This window comes from Silene latifolia, chromosome 2, assembly GCF_048544455.1.
Source record: "Silene latifolia isolate original U9 population chromosome 2, ASM4854445v1, whole genome shotgun sequence".
Classification (NCBI taxonomy): domain Eukaryota; kingdom Viridiplantae; phylum Streptophyta; class Magnoliopsida; order Caryophyllales; family Caryophyllaceae; genus Silene; species Silene latifolia.
The window spans coordinates 189012049-189030366 of NC_133527.1; the positions used below are offsets into that span (position 1 = coordinate 189012049).

General features: G+C 37.8%; 2 protein-coding genes across 3 annotated transcripts in view; both read right to left on the bottom strand.

Annotated features, from left to right (window-relative positions):
* LOC141631854 (uncharacterized) overlaps positions 1-18318 on the bottom strand; it is a 109586-nt gene that overhangs the window by 61444 nt on the left and 29824 nt on the right. The window lies entirely within an intron of this gene.
* Positions 5952-18162, bottom strand: LOC141643940 (DNA-directed RNA polymerase 1B, mitochondrial-like). 2 transcript variants are annotated; one of them, XM_074453342.1, is made up of 20 exons: positions 17738-18162; positions 16291-17140; positions 15589-15789; positions 15322-15455; positions 15170-15236; positions 14939-14997; positions 14393-14510; positions 14190-14303; positions 13978-14109; positions 13469-13885; positions 11747-11797; positions 10972-11042; positions 10291-10375; positions 8712-8864; positions 7889-7963; positions 7603-7692; positions 7444-7491; positions 7031-7145; positions 6850-6953; positions 5952-6495 (listed from the first exon to the last, which is right to left on the bottom strand). In XM_074453342.1, exons 2-20 carry the CDS (start codon positions 17095-17097, stop codon positions 6385-6387), a joined length of 2952 nt encoding a protein of 983 aa, XP_074309443.1. In that variant the 5' UTR covers positions 17098-17140; positions 17738-18162; the 3' UTR covers positions 5952-6384. The 2 variants fall into 2 exon arrangements, with proteins under 2 accessions (XP_074309443.1, XP_074309444.1); XM_074453343.1 differs by having other exon boundaries at positions 16291-17125; positions 17738-17887.

Consider the following 18318-nt stretch of genomic DNA (forward strand, 5'->3'; position numbering starts at 1 on the left):
GGAACAGACGCAGTGACCATTGCGCCTCTTCCAAGGGACGCAGCTCTGCTGCGCCTGTTCCGGGTTGAGTTCTGTCTCTGAACTTCCGCTGTTGCTTTGACCTAATTAGCTTACGTATTAATCTACTATTACTTGTATTATCACCGCTAATCTGTTCTTTAGTTTATTTTATCTTTTCTTTTCTCAAAACATCCGTTTTAAATGTATTTTCGACGTAGATCAATCAAACCATTGTAATTATTGTAATTTTCAATTATTGTATTTTCTCGTATTCTTTATTTTCGTTTGTTTCTATGTTTTCACATGTAAATCAACCTTAAATCCTTACTTCGACATATTGTATGCTAAATTACATGTTTCACCGACTCAGTTAATTCTCACATGCTAGGATTAATCTATTTGGATGTTGCATTGCATGCATATAACCGATAACATATCAAGTATAGATAACTTCCCTAATCATTAGTAGAGGCCGCTATCGAGGCAGGCGAGATTAGGTGTTCGATCAAAAGAGCTTCCTAATACGTACCCTCACCCCTTACTCCAGATTTCTGTGAACATCCGTGTTCATTGGCATCCACGAGAGTCATTCTAGACATAGAATGCTAAGGGTAACGAGTTCTTGGTGTTTATGTCATTACTTTGTGTCTTGACATGACACGAGGTATTCGAACGGTTCCAATTTCCCATAAAAATTGGTGGCGACTCCACAAATGCAAGCGCTTGTTTTCCCAAGCGACCCCGTGGGCCCGCGTCCACAACTTTACGTAAACAAAATCACAAATATATAACATCAAGTCCCATATTCACATGTTTCTAGAAATTATAAAATCACTTCCATCATAAAACATGTTTAATCATAAATCATATTATCATACAACGATTATTCATCTTTTTCCACCAATTCATCCATCATACCACATATTTATCCACCATATGCGTTCAACATATTCACCCAACACATCCATTCAACTTATTCACCCAACATATTCATCCAATATATTCACCCAACATATGCATAAGAACAATAGTAAACACATAGCGATCCCCATGACACCCCTTAGTGACCGGTTCAAAGTTGTAGGGCGAGTTCGCGACTTTAGGATGTCTCCCAAGTCTTTGCATTAGCTCCTAACAACTCCTACCCGGGTTCATTTTATTTTGACTCTCTAGATTCATTAGTTACAGGTTCCAAAATCGTCGCTCTGATACCACTTTGTAACACCCTCATACTGCAAGTGCCTTACCAGGACCACTTAAAGCATGAGAATGCTACCATCTCGGTTACCCGAAGCAATGATAATCAAATGGACAATAACGAAACGTACTTTAACTGTAATAAAGTTTAAGTGATACAACTCAAATCCAAAACTGATAAAGAAATACAAATGTTCTCAAATCCAAACAACCAAAAGCAACTTGATCAAGACACAACGGAAGACTCTACTACACGTGATGACTCCATCCCAGCTATCCCTCGCATAAGCCATCATACATGCTCAACAACTGCTCACCACCCCCGAATGGATCACCACAATTTTTAAAACAATTAAACGGGGTCAGTACTGATTACATAAAACAACAGCTGCAATGAAACAGTATTACAAACAACTCAAACAGCATAACTCAATCACCACAACTCCACCTCATCTCCACACATCTGACTACACACTCAAGTGTGTAGCCCTGCCAGAGTACCAATCGCAACAAGTACTCCTCGCCGCCAGTGGGGGACCGCAGCCGTTCCCACCTAAGCCCCACTCATCTCCGTCGAGCGATAAACCCATGTTCATTAATGTGCACATCCCTTCTGTGGTGGGTTTCATAGAAGGCGAATGAAGGGCGTGAAGCTACTCCTGCAAGTGACTCCACTCAGCCAGGGACGCACCCCGAAGATCACAGACAGTTATACAACAATCACCTTATACAAACAACAATTACCAAAACCAATGCCAATACGATAAAGGAATCAACAACAACTACAACAATCACCAACAATGCTATGTAACCAATACTGAGTAGAGAAACCCTACTTGGAATGCAAACACCACAGACGATCTAGCAGCTAATCAGAATTTCTCCTCAACGAAACCTCCTCCTATAACACGTATACATACACTTACTACCACATTCATGCAAATCACCAAAAACCCCAACATTACCCAATTAGGGTTTAACCAAACTTAACGAAATATTATGAAAATTATATAAAAAGCTTACCCTCGACACAATGATCACAACGGCGTAACGAACGACGCAATCCGACACTCCTAGCCTTGAGATTTGTTAACAATGCGAATGACACGAACCACGTAACTTCTCTTTTTATCAAAAAGGTTTTTAGAAAGCTTAACAGTGATTAAGAATAGTGACGGCCACCCTTTTATATTAATCTCGCATCATTAACAAAACCCGGCTAATTAACCCGTAAAACACACTTACTCGATCGAGTAAGTGACTTACTCGATCGAGTGCCACACGTACTCGATCGAGTACCCATCAGGCAGACTACTGTTTCGTATAAAAAACATACTTACTCGACAGAGTAAGTCCACTCGATAGAGTACCCATAAACATAGAAAACCGTAGTATTACATCCGGACCCTATTTCAAACTTACAATGCGTATGTGTACACGGGCCAGATTACAAATATCCTGAGCAATCCCGTGCAATTTACACAATAAGTTTAAGTATACGGGCCTTGATTAATAGTCAACACGTGTAAAACAATCCCATGCAATTTGCACAGATTCATTTTGTCATATGCGACATTACTTTTATATTTTACACGGGAGTAATGTCTCCCATTTTAATTTTGTTAATATAATCTAAACTTTAAACGTGTTAAAATGACTAAGGTTTAATATACGAATTTGTCAATCATTTAAATTGAAATTCTTAAACATGACTTTATACAAAACTCAATCAACATTTTAACATTATTTTTGACAGCAAATTTGAAACTATATACGTGCAAATTGCACGGGTTTAAAACTAGTCTACTTCCATTCAACTCCACTCTAACATTTTACCTTTTCACGTTTGTCAATACGTGTTTTACGCGTTAAATATCGTTATCTACGTATTTCCAAAAATTATAAAAGTTAGTTATTTTTAATGTACTCGTAAAGACGAATCAAACAATATAATGTACCAACTTTTATAATTTTTGCAAATACGTAGATAACGATATTTAGCGCGTAAAACACTTGTGAATAGTGTACAAAAATAAAATTGGTAGAGTGGAGTTGAATGGAGGAAGTAGATAACAATTGATTGAGACGGAGTTGTAGGCACTGAAAATTTATTAAAGTGCCGAATAAATATAAGAAATTAATAAACTTGAGTTAATACTAAATTTTAGCTCGATTTAATTAATTTGCCCCAATTAAGGCTCTATTTGGTAAAGCTAACTGATAAGGTAGCTGAAAAGTAAGGGCTGATAAGGTAACTGATGATATAAAAATATGTTTGACAAACTAGCTGAAAAGGTAACTGGTTTTGATAAAATGACGCAAAGGGATATGATAATTATTAAAAATTATATATTAAAGAGGTAAAAATTAGAAGATAGGTCATTTCAGGTACCTGAAATCTCAAATGCATTTCATTTCAGGTAGCTTATTTGGTCAAATAAGCTATTTACCAAACACTTGCAAAAAAAACCAGGTAGCTGAAATTTTGGTCAAATAAACTATTTTGGTCAAATAAGCTACCTGAAATGTCTTACCAAACAGAGCCTAAATGAAATACGGGTCGATTCGGACTACAAAATGGGTTATCCGAATTATTAAACTCAAAAGATGATCAAATTGGGCCAAGTTCACTAATAAACCCATAAATGGGTCTGTGATTATGTGAATGTCAAAGTCCACCAAGGAGAATTGAAACTCTATAAATAGAATCACTCCCATTCATTTCAAAGTAGGAGAAATCATAATCAGAAATTTCATAGAGAAGATGACAGACCCTCTGCAAGCAGTCAACAAGCACACCAAAAACTGTGTCGCCTGCCCAAGAAATTCAAGTTCAAGCTACAACATTCAAGAGAGAACAAGTCGCGGTGACCCTCTCAAGAATACAAATCGACACCTCCTACAGAGTGCATACAACCTCTACATGTGTCATTCAAATACAACGTTCACGCCTCTACTACAGACAGCGTTTATGTAATCTACAAAGACATTTAGAATCAGAGGATACATTAGAGATTGTACACATAAACTTTCTGATATTAATAAAAATTCAGCTATTTCTTATTTTGTATTACATTTATTTTGCGATACAAAATTTAAATAAATATAAATCATTGGTTTTTGCCATGAAATGTTGGGTTTATGTACCGAATATCGATGTCTTATAGAGTCATAGATAGGCCTGTTTCTTTTGGATTTGAAACTTATCCGATCTCGAATCGAATCGAACTTATAGGATCGAATCGAATCGAATCGAACTTATAGGATCGAATCGAACTTATTGGATCTCGAATCGAATCGAACTTATAGGATTCGAATCGAATCGAACTTATAGAATCATCGAATCGAATCGAACTTATAGGATTCGAATCGAACTTAAATTAAGTGAGGTATAGGATCTCGAATCGAACTTATAGGATTCGAATCGAATCAACTTATAGGATTCGAACTAAACTTATAAGATCTCGAATCGAATCGAACTTATAGGATTCGAATCGAATCGAACTTATAGAATCGAATCGAACTTATAGGATCGAATCGAATCGAACTTATAGGATCTGAAGTGAACTTATATTAAGTGACTTTAAGTCCAAAAGAACAGGGCCATAGACTCCTTTTGTCCCTCCATAGTTGCAGCAAGTCTCCCTTATAACGTGTATATCCGTCACAAGCTTGCGACGGGTCAAATACTACTCACATGGGTAGATAAGACAAAAGAGAATATTATTCCCTAGAAAATTTGCTCTTGTCTTATCTCTCCATGTGGGTTGTATTTGACCCGTCGCAAACTTGGACGGATATTCCCGTCACAAATGAAAATTTGTGCCGACGGCCTTTTTCTAATGTGAGAGAGTCCAATTTGCAGTTGTCTTGTGTCAATGACTCCCGACTCCTCCTGACTTTTGATTTGACTTTGCATATAAATTGAGATGATCCAACTTCAATTTAAGCACTTGTTTTCATGTTCTGTTCTTGTCTGCAGTTTTATTTGAAAATTTCTGTATGCAACCTTTTGCGTCCGATAACTTTTTTTTTGTCGAAAGATCAGGCTGCATTGTCCGATAACCTCCTTACATATGTTTAACAAACGTGAAGATGACCTTTAATAAATCAATCTTTTTTTCTATGTTTTCTTGATTAAAATGGTTGTGTCCTTCAATGTAAAACACTCTTTCTTCCCAGTTGCCAAAAAATAAAAAATTTGTTGCGTCCTTCCACTATTTTTTTTTTGCTTTCTCAATGTAGTACAGGCGCAAAAGGCATGTAGGTTGCCGAGGAGGAGGGTGGTGGTGCAGGTGGTAGGGGAGATTGTTGTGGAGTGGGTGGATTTATACAGTACGTTGTCCTCGTGTTTTTTTTCCTCCATGCAATACATAGTACGAGTATATACGACTGTATCATATGAGCATGGGTGGTGTCGACGTCAGTCACATATTGTGGTGGATGACGATTTCGATGGCATATGGCGGTGGCTAGCGGCAGTGGTTAACGGTGGTAGAATAGGGGTAGAATTGTCGTACTGCGAAAATCAGATGTCATACTGCGAAAATCAGCACTCATAAATAACCGCCCGTGAAAATGGAAAATCAAAGCAATGGAACAAGGAACACAACCAATTAACACACTACAGAAATTGCAGTGCCTTGAAATCCAATTGCCAGCAGTAGACTAGTAGTGTTCAGACTGCTGTATCGCCAGCAAGGCGGCAAACATGTCAAAATGACCTACAGTAAAAATGTCAACTACTCGAAAGATTTGCAACAAAAAAAACTCTTTATTAAGAAAACACTTCGTACATAGATCGTGTCTTGGTATCAAAATTCATTTACAACATTAATCTACTCTTCAAAAACTTCCTAGAGAACACTATACATATATACCGTATCACCATATCTAAAAAGGTATACTCACCAAATTGGGACGCAACCCTTAAAAAAGATTGTTACTAAAATAAATCTTTTATGGGGGTTTGAGCAAATATCTCACAGTTTTACAACTTGGTAAATGTTTTATAGACATTTTGGGTTAAAGAGCAATTTTCCTGTTTGCCATCTCTGTTTCAGTCCGAATGGCCGAGAAGTCGTTTGCTTCCCTCTTAGCAACACCGATATATCAATTACTCCACCATTCTTTAATATGTGCACATTTCTTCATAAATAAGATGCTTGTTCAAACACCCATGCTATGCTAATTGAAGAAATAACGGGACTCCAGAACGTCTCTCAAGTCAAAGTCTCCGCGTTCAGGGAGAGGAGGAAACTCTAAATTTGGAAAAGATGTCTGAAAGCTCTCTAACAACTGCACAACACAATGTATTATACAGTAAGGGCTCAGCATAACATTGAATTGAAAAGGCTTCATCTTATAGCAAAGTCGAACCGACTACAATTGCTGACTCTGGCAATCTAGTTCCCAAACAAACTTCATGCACAGTAAGAGAATTGCAAACAAGGTAACAAAACAGCGTAAACAACTCTTCTGTTTAATAAGGCAACACAGACACCTATCACTTACAAAACCATATTTTGGATGGTTTCTCTGTAAGTTCTACACAAATGTTCATGGGAAGGATGGGAGCCTCGTAAACTATGGCTGATTAGACAAAACAATAAAGAATTTAATTAAAGATGCGTTCAAACACAATAGACTTACGTTCTCCAAGATAGGTTGTTCATAGAGCTCTACAAACTTCTCCCTTAATATCCTGTTCATTTCATCCACATCACATGCATGTGTCCAGTATGAATCATGAACCCCTAAAATAGAACAATAACACAAAAGTCAGACAAACATGAATCACCAATATGGGTGAAAGTAGAGACTAAGAACTAACCTGCAAAAGTTAAGCCTAAACGCTTGCAGGCAATAGCAGTCATCATCATGTGTGAACCGTCGAGAGAGTGGACAAAATTTGGAGGGAAAGCAGTTCTTTGCCGTCTTACCATGATCTAAAACCATACAAACCATGTCAGACACTAAAAGACATACGTTACACATACCAAAAAAAAAAAAAATTGCACTACAGCAGGCGCCAAGGCACAATGCAAGCATGGTATTAGATAATCTAAACCATTTAACAAGAACCTGATAATTTTTTAGGCGGTATCGATAACATTTATAGTACAACAGCCGAAATCTGGTCGTGACGACCGAGCTGAGATAAAGTCTCAAAAGCAGATTTAATACCAAGCTTGCAAGTACTAATAGAAGTTTAATTGAAATCGTTCAAATGAAATAATACACTACCTTGTCAGTTTCATGCCGAAGTGTCAAAAATTGTAGAGAAGTCTTGACCTGTATCCACATAACATTTCGTAAAGTCAAAACATCATATTCAACGACAAATTCCCAGAGCTAGCATGAATAATCCACAAAAACCAAGAAGTCATGAGCGTAGATGTTTACACAACGTGTTCCGAAATTACGGTAAGGTTGAACAACAGGAAGCCCAATCGGGGTTGTCCATTGCACAGGCTGGTTTTCTGATGCAATTATCTGTTCGACATTCAAAATGGGATAGTTAGTATCCTTACCTATTGAGTGAATTAAACTAAATATCAGCACAATGTAGCAAGTTGGTTAAGAACTGTCTTTGTAAAAGAAACACACGTACGTCACCCACTCTATAAGTAATTACGAAGGCAACACAAGTTAATTACAAGTTTACAACTAGTAGGGCAAGATCACATACCTTTGCACAGTCACCAAGCCAACTCATGATGCTTCGTGCTGCTTCAAACATTTCACCTAGTGCAGTCATAGTGATCTGTTCACAAGGCAAATTCAAAAAGCGGAAAAACCTTAGAAAAAAAAGACAGGCAATTGATGTGATTTTAGACAGTTAATCCACAAGTTCAATTTTTTACACAAATGATAAGCAGATAACTGCACCACAAATTTCCACTTGAATCTCTTTTATTATCCTTCCAACGTTCAGAATTATTTTTCTTTCAGACTTTTTCTATACACTTACATTTTAGTTTTTTTTTTAAAACAAATTATAATTGACTCTTACATTTTAACTTATTAACACCTTGTTGATTTTTTGATTGTCCACTTTTTAATGTCTTTTCCTCTTCAACAGCTAACACTTCATTTATTTAGACGATCTGCTTTCATCAGTTTCTTAAACTTGTTGTCACTATCACCCCCTACCTCTTTTTTTTTTTTAGGTTAAACCCATGGTAAAAACCAAAAAAAAAAAGTGTTTCAACGGGAGAAAAGCTTTACCTTAACATACGTTTTAAACTCTTGACATTAACAAGGATATGTTTTAAGAGGTGATTGGCAAATCATTGCTCCACATTTCCACCATCTCAAGCCGGTAGAAATTAGGTTCTATCATAGGTTCATAACTAACATTAACAAGTTACACTACGTTCTCCAAAATGCACAAGAATAATTTTGATGAATCAACACCACTAATTCATCACTCTATTTTTGACTTCAAATTCAACAATGGAAGTGCCAGACAAACACTTAACAGTAGCATAAACCACCTCTTATTCACTTACTTTAGCAGCATAACATGCTGCAGCAAACATCTCGCTATCATCTTTAATTACATCACGTTCCTTTAGTCTTTTCTTTATTTGGTCACGAGCACCAGTGTAGGTCACACCATATACTGATGTCATTACAGTTTGCTTCACCAGCTTCCTGTCCACCTAAGTTTATGCATCAAAAGTAAAAAAAAGTTTAGTCCAGATGCTTAGCTATGGAACCAGATAAATTAAAGTGAAAGCAATGTGTTGTACACTCCTATATATAGGATGAACATCAAGAGCAACCAGAACGTGATTAATAACATGAATATTCTTAATTCGTCTGTAAAAAAACACACAGTGAAACAACGCTAGCCCATTGTTTGAATACATATTATGGAAGAAAGGGAAGTGGAGGAGAGGAAAGGGGGGGGAGGGAGGGGGGGGGGGGGGGGGGAAGAATGGCCCAATGTCATTTTCTTTCCAAACTTTCCTATTTTAAAAGGATTATAATCTGCTTAATAGATCCCGATTTCCGTCCCCCTCCATGTCTCTCAGACAACTTGCTATCCAAACAAGAGAATATGGTCCCCTCCTTCACCCAATAATATGTTCCCCTGCTTCACCCTCCAAGTCGAGGGTAGGTCTTATTCATACCTTCTCTTTAATAAACTTATTCAAAATAAATATGGAGTACTTGTCGAGTTTTTTTAATAAAAATAAACAAAGCACTCAATATTCTTCATAGGATTTGAACTTGTGCCTCCCAGGCTAATTATGTAGTTTAATCAATTACACCACCAGGACCAGAAACACCGTTTTGATTTTATCCATTCTATCAACATGCTTGAAAACAAAAAAAGTTTCTGAGACATAATATAGACAGGATACTCTCCCTTCAAATCCAGGTGCTCTATAAATTCAAAACTCCTCCCACAAATATATGAGACTGAGAACTTGGCTTTTGACGGACAAAGTATCTGATATTAAGAAGTAACACAATGTTTACCGTGGCAACACTTATTTTTACGCCTACCATAATTGAAGAGGATACAGGAAACAAACAAAAGGCCCATGCATAGTAAAATTTAACTTCTTGAGGTGAGGTTGGTTGGAGTTTCTACTTGAATAAAGTGATTCATAATCATAGTATACATGGAAATCCGCAAGACGCATCATATTAGCTTGTGGTGTCACTCATGATCGCTAATTGCAGTAGCATTCTATAATGTGGTAGCATGGACAATGGCATAATTTGCTGCAGCTTGTTTTTATTGGACATAGGAGACCAGTGGTTCAAGTATGAACATGGCAGCTATACATCATCAGCCTAGGATCAGCATATTAGCCAATATGCCATGTATCAACCAACTGCCGGCCAACATATGCAAAGGTCCTTTCATGAACAACTAAGTAATATGCAAATGTCCTCTGCACAGCAGAAACATCGGCACAGTACACTGGAAAACCTTTAAATTATAGGCCAATATGTGGCACACCGACCAAACTTTATATCAAGCACGAGTGGTCTGACAAAAGAGCAACTTGCAGCATAATCTACAAGCAAAAACAATAAATGTCATGTACAGGACTACAAATAATTAGCTACCTGATCAAGCAATAGCTTAGCACGAGGTGCATTTGGTTCAATAGAAGGATCTTTTTCTGCATCTCTACTCATAATTTCTAGAACTCTGCATTTAAATATAGTTAACACAATCAGCCAAATGACATTACACTGTATTCTGAAGAGATGCTTGTTTCCTTCAGATTTCATTTACGAGCTAAGCCCAGTGAACTTAACACACATAAACCTATGTGTCTGACAATCGACAAGCAACCATGGGAATGACACTTTTACAGTTGGAAACACTTGGAAACAAATTATGTTTACTGCTGCGTAAAAGAGACGAGTCCTACACTTGGAAACACATCTATTCAAGTCCGAGAAACATAGCACACTGCAAATCACAGAGGATCATTCCTCAAAACGAAGGCGGGGGGGAATCACATGCTATCAAAAAAGGAAAGCAATCGCTCAACCATCAACTTCTGAAAAACAAACAGCATAAAGACTCCCTCCCTACTTTAATGCTTTCTTAACACCACTGAATCGACTCGCCAAACTTTTATGGCCTACAGTGCACGCGGGGCAGGATGCTATTTCTATCACTTTCCTTTATTCGATTAACTGTTTGAAGTAAAAATTTTCACTTTTACATTGAGGAAAGGGTTATTACTTCATAAAAATCTCCGTCAAATTTAGTAAAAGTTGTGGTCTGTGGCTTACCTTTTTGCAATATTAGAATACACATCAGCTGGTTTATCCCCCGCAACAAGATTTACAGCCTTAGCTCCCAGCTGAAAAACCAAACAATCAGCACTAAATCAGGAACATAATATCACTGGAATATGAATGATAAGCATAACCCAATTCCCCATAGGCACAAAAGAAGAAATAAATGAGATTGCATATTTTATTCAAGAGCAGCAAAATTAAATATAATGGATGTCAAAACAAGTCTACTGGGAATACTCAGGCTGTCAGGCATAGCACACAAATTTGTTTGGTCCTCAGATTATTACTCCTGATAATGATGAATTAAACTGAATAAACAGGTTATTTTTGCTACCATCAACATGTAGAGCACTTTATAGAAAACCAGGGGGGAGGCAAAGGTGATTTATTTAATTCTATACAAATTCAAGCATTCGGACTTTGAATATGCTAGATATCACAACTTTTAGGATCCGGATCTCACTAGAAAGTTAAAATAGATTATGTAACCTCTAACAATTAGGACTCCGTACATTAACAAATACTCCCTCCTATTCACCATTTTCTTCCCTATTTCCTTATTCGGATTATTCGGATTTTCTTCCCTATTTCCTTTTTTAGGTTGATTTGTGTGGTCCAAATTAAATTACATGTGGGGTAGTGTGTTTTGTGTGGTCTAAAATTGGTTTCTTATTCCTTGTGCAAAAAGGAAAGGGGAAGAATATAGTGAATAAGAGGGAGTAATTAAAAGTACAGGTAATAGGCAAATACAGACGAAGATTGTTACCTTGTCCCTGCCAAGGGCAGCATAATGTTGTAAACCATTACAAGAACCATCCTGTAGATTTGGAACATAAAAAACAGTCAAGAGACAAACTACCCAAGATGTAATAACAAATACATGATAAAGTACACATGCATCTTAATTGATATTACCAAACATAGGATGTATCTTTATCTTTATGTATACACAGACATTTGCAAAATGGAAAAGTTATTACATTACACTGGACTAAAGGAAACATATACCAAGAAAAACATAGAGCACGTCATCAAAGGACAATGTCTAGGTATGAGCACAAACAAACAAACTAGAATCAAAGGCACTCAAACTCTTGACAAAAAATAAATCAAGGTTGACATAGTGATGGAGAACCGGAGATCATAGTTGCAAAATGCAGACTGATTAAATGAAAATAATAAAAGGCAGAAGACTCTTAAATATCTTTAAAAGAAGCATTTTTCAATAATCTATAGCATGCTTGAATATATAATACACATTTACCCACAAATACAATGATTCAACTGCGAGGCTGATTGTTACTTCACAAATTAAGAAGTGCACACAGTTTAGTGGGTCATTTTGCTTGATTACACATATTCTAACACTTAAGAATAGCAAAAGCAATATAATACACATAAAAACATCTTTTCAAAGTTAATGTAACCAACAGATAGCATGCAACAATCAGAAACCATAAATGATCGAGTGCTTCCCTTTCTACTAGTAAGGACTTTCTTTTAAAGGGACCATCATATTACTCTGACGCGTGTTACATCGCATCACAACACAGGATACTTGTCGAGAGGACACACTAACAAATGACAAGGAGCGATTGAGGTTTTCAGATTGGGTTTCAAAGGTGTCAACTAAGAATATGAAAAAGAAGAATAAAGAATTGTACCCAAAAAAAAAAGAATAAAGAGAAGAGAGAAACGTGAGAGAGGCTAAGTGCCATATAAAATAGAGAGATAAAATTTCTGTTCCCTTTTTGGTTAATTATGAAAAGGACCATTCGACACGGCAAAATCATTGTCACATGCGACTCACGTAGGCAAGTTTGAGTGGCATATGAGCAAGCACAAGCTGGCAGGCTATGTTACTTCGACTTTTATAACTCCCTCGCGTAACCGTGTTCGACACTCGGACACGCTTAAAATATACATCTTTTTCATCAAAATAGCAGAGTCCGACACTTCTAAACAAGTCTGAGCAGCATAGTGGCAGGAGACTGTCAGTTAATACCAAGCGCATCAATTAACCACCACGAAAATTCCACCACCAAATACCATTTACCACTACTGAAACCGATCCACCACCACTTGAAAAACTATCCACCGCCATTAAACACCATACACCACCACTGCAAAGTAGGCAACGCCACCTAGATCCAATATTTTAAAGCAAGTGGGTTGGTACATGTTTCTATGTGCGCATACCGTTACTGTTGCCAGAGGAGAAATGGTCAAAAGGTATACAGCAAGGAAACTTAGCCCCTTTCAGTTATCTTATTTAAATTTCAAACATATACTAAATTCTGTGTTGGATAAGTGGATAACCCTATGATTTCTTTAATCCCATGGTGTCTTTCAATGAATACCAGGTCTTATCAAAATAACCCATAACCTCTTGTTTACAATAATGCAACACAATACTAGTATTTCTATTTCCTGCAAAATGTTATGAAGGCAATACATGACAGAAGATGATTCAATTTGGCATTGGTACCTGGTGCACAGACATATATGAAACATAATCCTCCGGGGATGAGCTTCGTAATGCTTCTGTGAGATTCATACATGCAGCCAAACACTGAAAAGGATCCTCAGCTTGTAGCCACCAGCGCCCTCCTTCCAATGGTCTATCGGCAGAATCAAATATAGCTTCCAGATGATTTTCAGTAAATGCAATGCGGTCCTCATAGGACAGCTTATCAACACCACCACCATACAAATTTGCCATATGAATTTTTAGCCAGCGAAGTCCAGATGCTCGAAGAGGACGTCCCTCTGCGAACTCCAAGATTCCACGGCATAAATCAGAACCAAGATGGTTCAAATGAGGATGCATGGGGTATGCACGACCACGGAAATCCAGGTTGTGTGGATAATAAAATCCTTCCTCATCCTTCAACTTTCTACCCACCTACACCGAAGGATATAAGCATCACCACATGATTAATTTATTCATGAAAAATTCTCACCCACTAAAACTAGCACAGAAGAAAGCGTTCTTACAGCTAACTTGAGCTCCACATCACAACGTTGAGAATGCCTTTCCGCGTTCTCTTTCTTAACATCTTTTACTTTCCACTTCCATTTTCTAATTTCAGAGGCATCATCCGTATCTGGCTCTACAGGTATTGGAATCTGTAACAGAAAAACCGAAACCATAAGATAACTTGAAGCCTTTGTTGTAGAGAAGTGAACTTCTTGTCATATATACCCACATCTTCACGATCAACCAAGTCAGCCAGGCCGCCTCCACTATCCCATATCCTGTCTATGATACTAAGGACCTTTTTGTTGATCCTCCATTTGGTATTGCCAAGTGTATTGAGAGCCTAGTGACATTGCACAGGAACGTAAGAGGCTGAGGAAAGAACCGCTAACCAAAATTTACAATCAAGCAAAGAATTGATAAACTTCAAACCTCAAACACAGCATCTAACTGGCCCTTTGGAACTCTTTTAAGTGCAACTCTCTGCTGTCTCGCACCATGAGTTCGCATAATGTACGAAGGAAGGAACAAATATGCACCTTTGTCATACCTATCAAAACAGAAGGTTTTCCAATGCAAGAATTTCACGAGATGAAGACAAGCAAGATATGGCTTTATCATGCATCAAACCAGTTAACTAAAAAACATATCTTTGAGTGATGTTAGCTTCCCTGTCTTCCAAAGATAAGAAGAAAAAACATAGCCATATGTTCATGCACATGCGACATGATTGACATGTGGTTCATAGTCTCAAAGCAAGTTGGGGGTAACTGCTATATGGATTCTATGTGATCCTGTTGTCACATAGAATCAAAGGAAGTGGCTGAGTAAATGAACACACAACAATGAATTGATCGACCCCCTATATTAATCAGGTTGAACAAAAAACGCTCCATCACCGAGAGCAATGCAGTAAAGGTTAATCCAACTCAAAGAACCAGTGAAGATCATAATTGTAGAAAGTTTAAAAAGACATACCCTCTCCAGTCCAGTGGAGGGACCACCATTGGCATGTATGGAATCACCGTGTGTCTGGCCTGAATATGAACAGCAGAAAAAGTATTAGGTGTTCCTAGAGCTCAATAACAAAAACAAGAAATTGATTTTGTCTATGACAGGACAGAACCTATGGAGACATCATCCAAAGCATAATATAGTAGGAGTATATATTAATGGTATGCCACCAGATAGGTAAAAGAATATACTTACAGATTTTTCTAAACCTTTCCGCACCAGAGGATCACATCGAATAACTCCATATCGCCTGCTTCCTTTTCTGTATAAACGGGTAGGTTTTATGGAGTATATATTTTAACTAGGTAAGAGTAACCTACTACAGGAAATGAGAAACGTGGTCTTACTTGTCATCTTTAGAAAAAGATTTTTGGGTGCGTATGAATGCAGGACGAATATCAGGGGGATCATCAGATGACTGATCTACCGGAGGTTGTATATACGCTGTTTCCATCAATAGTTGAATTAGTCTTGCGCCAACCTACAACATTATAGCACATTGAAGCAGCATCGCCAATTAGAGAATACAACAAGAAGAAGATTACCCCAGTGCTCCCGCAAATTGCAGAGTAGGGAGTTTGGATGTACTGTGCTTAAACTAAAAGAGCTCACACCTTTACTTGATTCTCCTGACCCCAAGGTTTTGAGTCATCATGTCCCTTCACAATACGTTGAATCTGATGAACCTTTTGCTTCTTCATCAGATGTGTCACTTTTACCCCAAGTCGCAGTTGCTCTTTTGTTGGAGCGTCCTCGACATTACTGATTGTTGCGGGTTTTTGTTTTGATTTCTCCAAAAATCTGCAAACTTTAGCCTGAGAGAAAGACACAGTGGTTTAATTGACTTATCTTCCATAAGAAATACACACTAGTTTGTTTGAGTGCTTGACTTAACACCCACTAACATGGCTACGATAACTGAGAAGTCTATTAAAGAAGCAACAAAGAGTGGCACGCATATAGAAGGAACTATGGAGATAAAAGTAATGCCCTCAAAGTTCAATCCATCACATTCAACATAACAGAGAAATCAAGGAATGGCAAAACCACTTTATAAGGAAGTTTCATAAGTCAACACCAAAAAGCATTATTGCCATGGTAAGGACAGGCTAGAATTTAGTAGATAAACTCCATATTTGCATTTCGAGGCAACTAGAAACAACCAGCCAAGATATTCTACCAGCCTTACTCTTCAACCAAAGTTTATGCATTAAAGACAATAACGGGGAATATAAATATCCAGTATTCTCGGGAACATAAATCGTACGAAAAATTATAAAAATACAAGGCAGCAAAAGCATCAAACGCAAAAATACCTCTTGCTCAATCGCTTCACCAATTTGAATTGATGCTTGCACAACAGTGGCACCCCCATGGCCATCACCCATCATCAACAAACCCATCAGCTTATGCATTGTGATAACTGCCATCATATCAGCAGGCAACTCATCAAAATAAGCTGCATAAGCCCCATGATTCTTCCCAATCTTACACAAGTCCTGCTCCGCACTGATTGCATCCCTCAGTGGCTCAAACCACCCTAAAAGCAGTGACTTAATATATGGTAAGTTAGGGGCAAGCTTTTGCTCACACATTTCAGCCAGAAGCTCCTGGTACTCCCGTGCTGCATCAGTCCATGCCTCTGTTTCAACCTTCACCTGCCGCCTCCTAAGGGCATTGTACTTATTACGAGACATCCCAGCAATCAAATTAGTCTTCCTAGGCGGCAAACATTGCCCCTTATTCGTGTGGTGTTTGCCCATTTCAACAACCAATTCACGGACTTCTCCATCTTCCTCAGAAGATGTTGAAACAATTGCTTCAGCAGCAGCACTGCCGTAATGACGCATTAGTTGGTTACAAGCTCTTGAGAGACCTAAAGGGTTCCTATAAATCTTGTAATTATAACTACCCATCTCGACATTTTGTAACGATACCTCACCATTTCTTCCAATACCCGGGCATTTATACCCACGAGCAATCAAGCTCTTACCATAAAGATGCCTAACTTTATTGGAATCTTCTGATAATTCCTTCAAAATTTGAAGGCTTGAAGAGGATTTTATCTCTCTTGAGGTTGTCATTTTCTTCAAGATGTCAAATTTCGCAGCTTTTCTCCACATGGTTTTATTTAAGTGTCTGCAATCCTCACTGCAAATGTGGTGACTGTAAAAGAATGAAGCTTTCAATGAAGACATGGGATCAAAGCAAAACGAAGCAAAGCCATACATTTACTAATTCAACATCACACGCAATGTTACGCGAAAAAGACGAGGATAAACACAATAATTCAACTGAACTGATCACTCAAACTCCTTCGAAGATTTTTCTCTGTACACCAGTGGTGGAGCTAGGGGGGTCGCCCCGGCGGTTGAGTTTTTCAAAGTTTTTAGTTAAACTTTTCGAATTTTTTTCGGGTCCCCCCTAAATTTTTCGCCCCCTAAGCTCAAATCCTGGCTCCGTAACCACTTCAATAAACCCAATCTCACAAACTTGGTAGCAACAATCCTAAATTCAGCGAACCGACTATTCGACTAAATACAACATCAATAAACCCTAGATTATAACCTATTTTCAGCTCACTCGGGCCAAATCATTTGTTTACCTTTAATTAAAACACCGCTCATAAAGAATAAAGAAAATAAACAAATGATCGAGACAAAGCGAGTCATTAATTAAGTTATAGTAATTAAAGCATCATCTCTATTTTAATTCATACACATTGATACTAGAACCAAATCGAAAAAGAGGGGAAATTCATACCTGATTCAAAAACTATTGCGAGCAAAATGAATAGGAATCGTATTAGCCCTAAAATTATAGGGAAGCTACAGATCAATTGTTTACGTATTGATTTATGCAAATTTGAGGAATTAAAATTGATATTTTTGGTAAAAAAAATGGCGTTGATGGAGTGAGCAGGGAGGCTACCGTTGGCCTTAAATCCTAAACCCTGCTTAAACCTAACCTTCTTTTGTTTTGGGTTCGGAAAGCTTAGCTCAAACACATACCCGATCCGCAAACTCGAAACGATCCGGCCCAACTCGTTGAATAAGGAATGTTATACTCCCTTCGCGTAAGGGCGTGTTTGGATGTAGGGATTTGGAGTCTTGGAGGAAAAGAAAAGAGAGGGAGGTTAGGGATTCAAAATCCCGGTGCTTGGATGGTAAATAAGGATAGAGAGAATTGAGGATAAGTGATTTCAAAGAATTTATTTTACCTCCTTTAATGAAAATCAAAATCTCACAAGATTGGAAAACATTAGGAGGAAAATTGTAACCAAACAGCACCGCCCCATCCCGCATCCCCTTCCCTTTCCCTCATTCCCCTTCCCTTCCTTCTCT

Bases quoted from the DNA above. Each gene is read 5' to 3' on its own strand.
- LOC141643940 (XM_074453342.1), bottom strand. From the start codon at position 17,097: ATGTGGAGAAAAGCTGCGAAATTTGACATCTTGAAGAAAATGACAACC. The intron at 15,237-15,321 runs GTAAGACCACGT...CCGTTTATACAG, and splicing joins TCTTTTTCTAAAGATGACAA to AAAAGGAAGCAGGCGATATG. The intron at 14,304-14,392 runs GTTTGAAGTTTA...CAATGTCACTAG, and splicing joins AGTTAGATGCTGTGTTTGAG to GCTCTCAATACACTTGGCAA.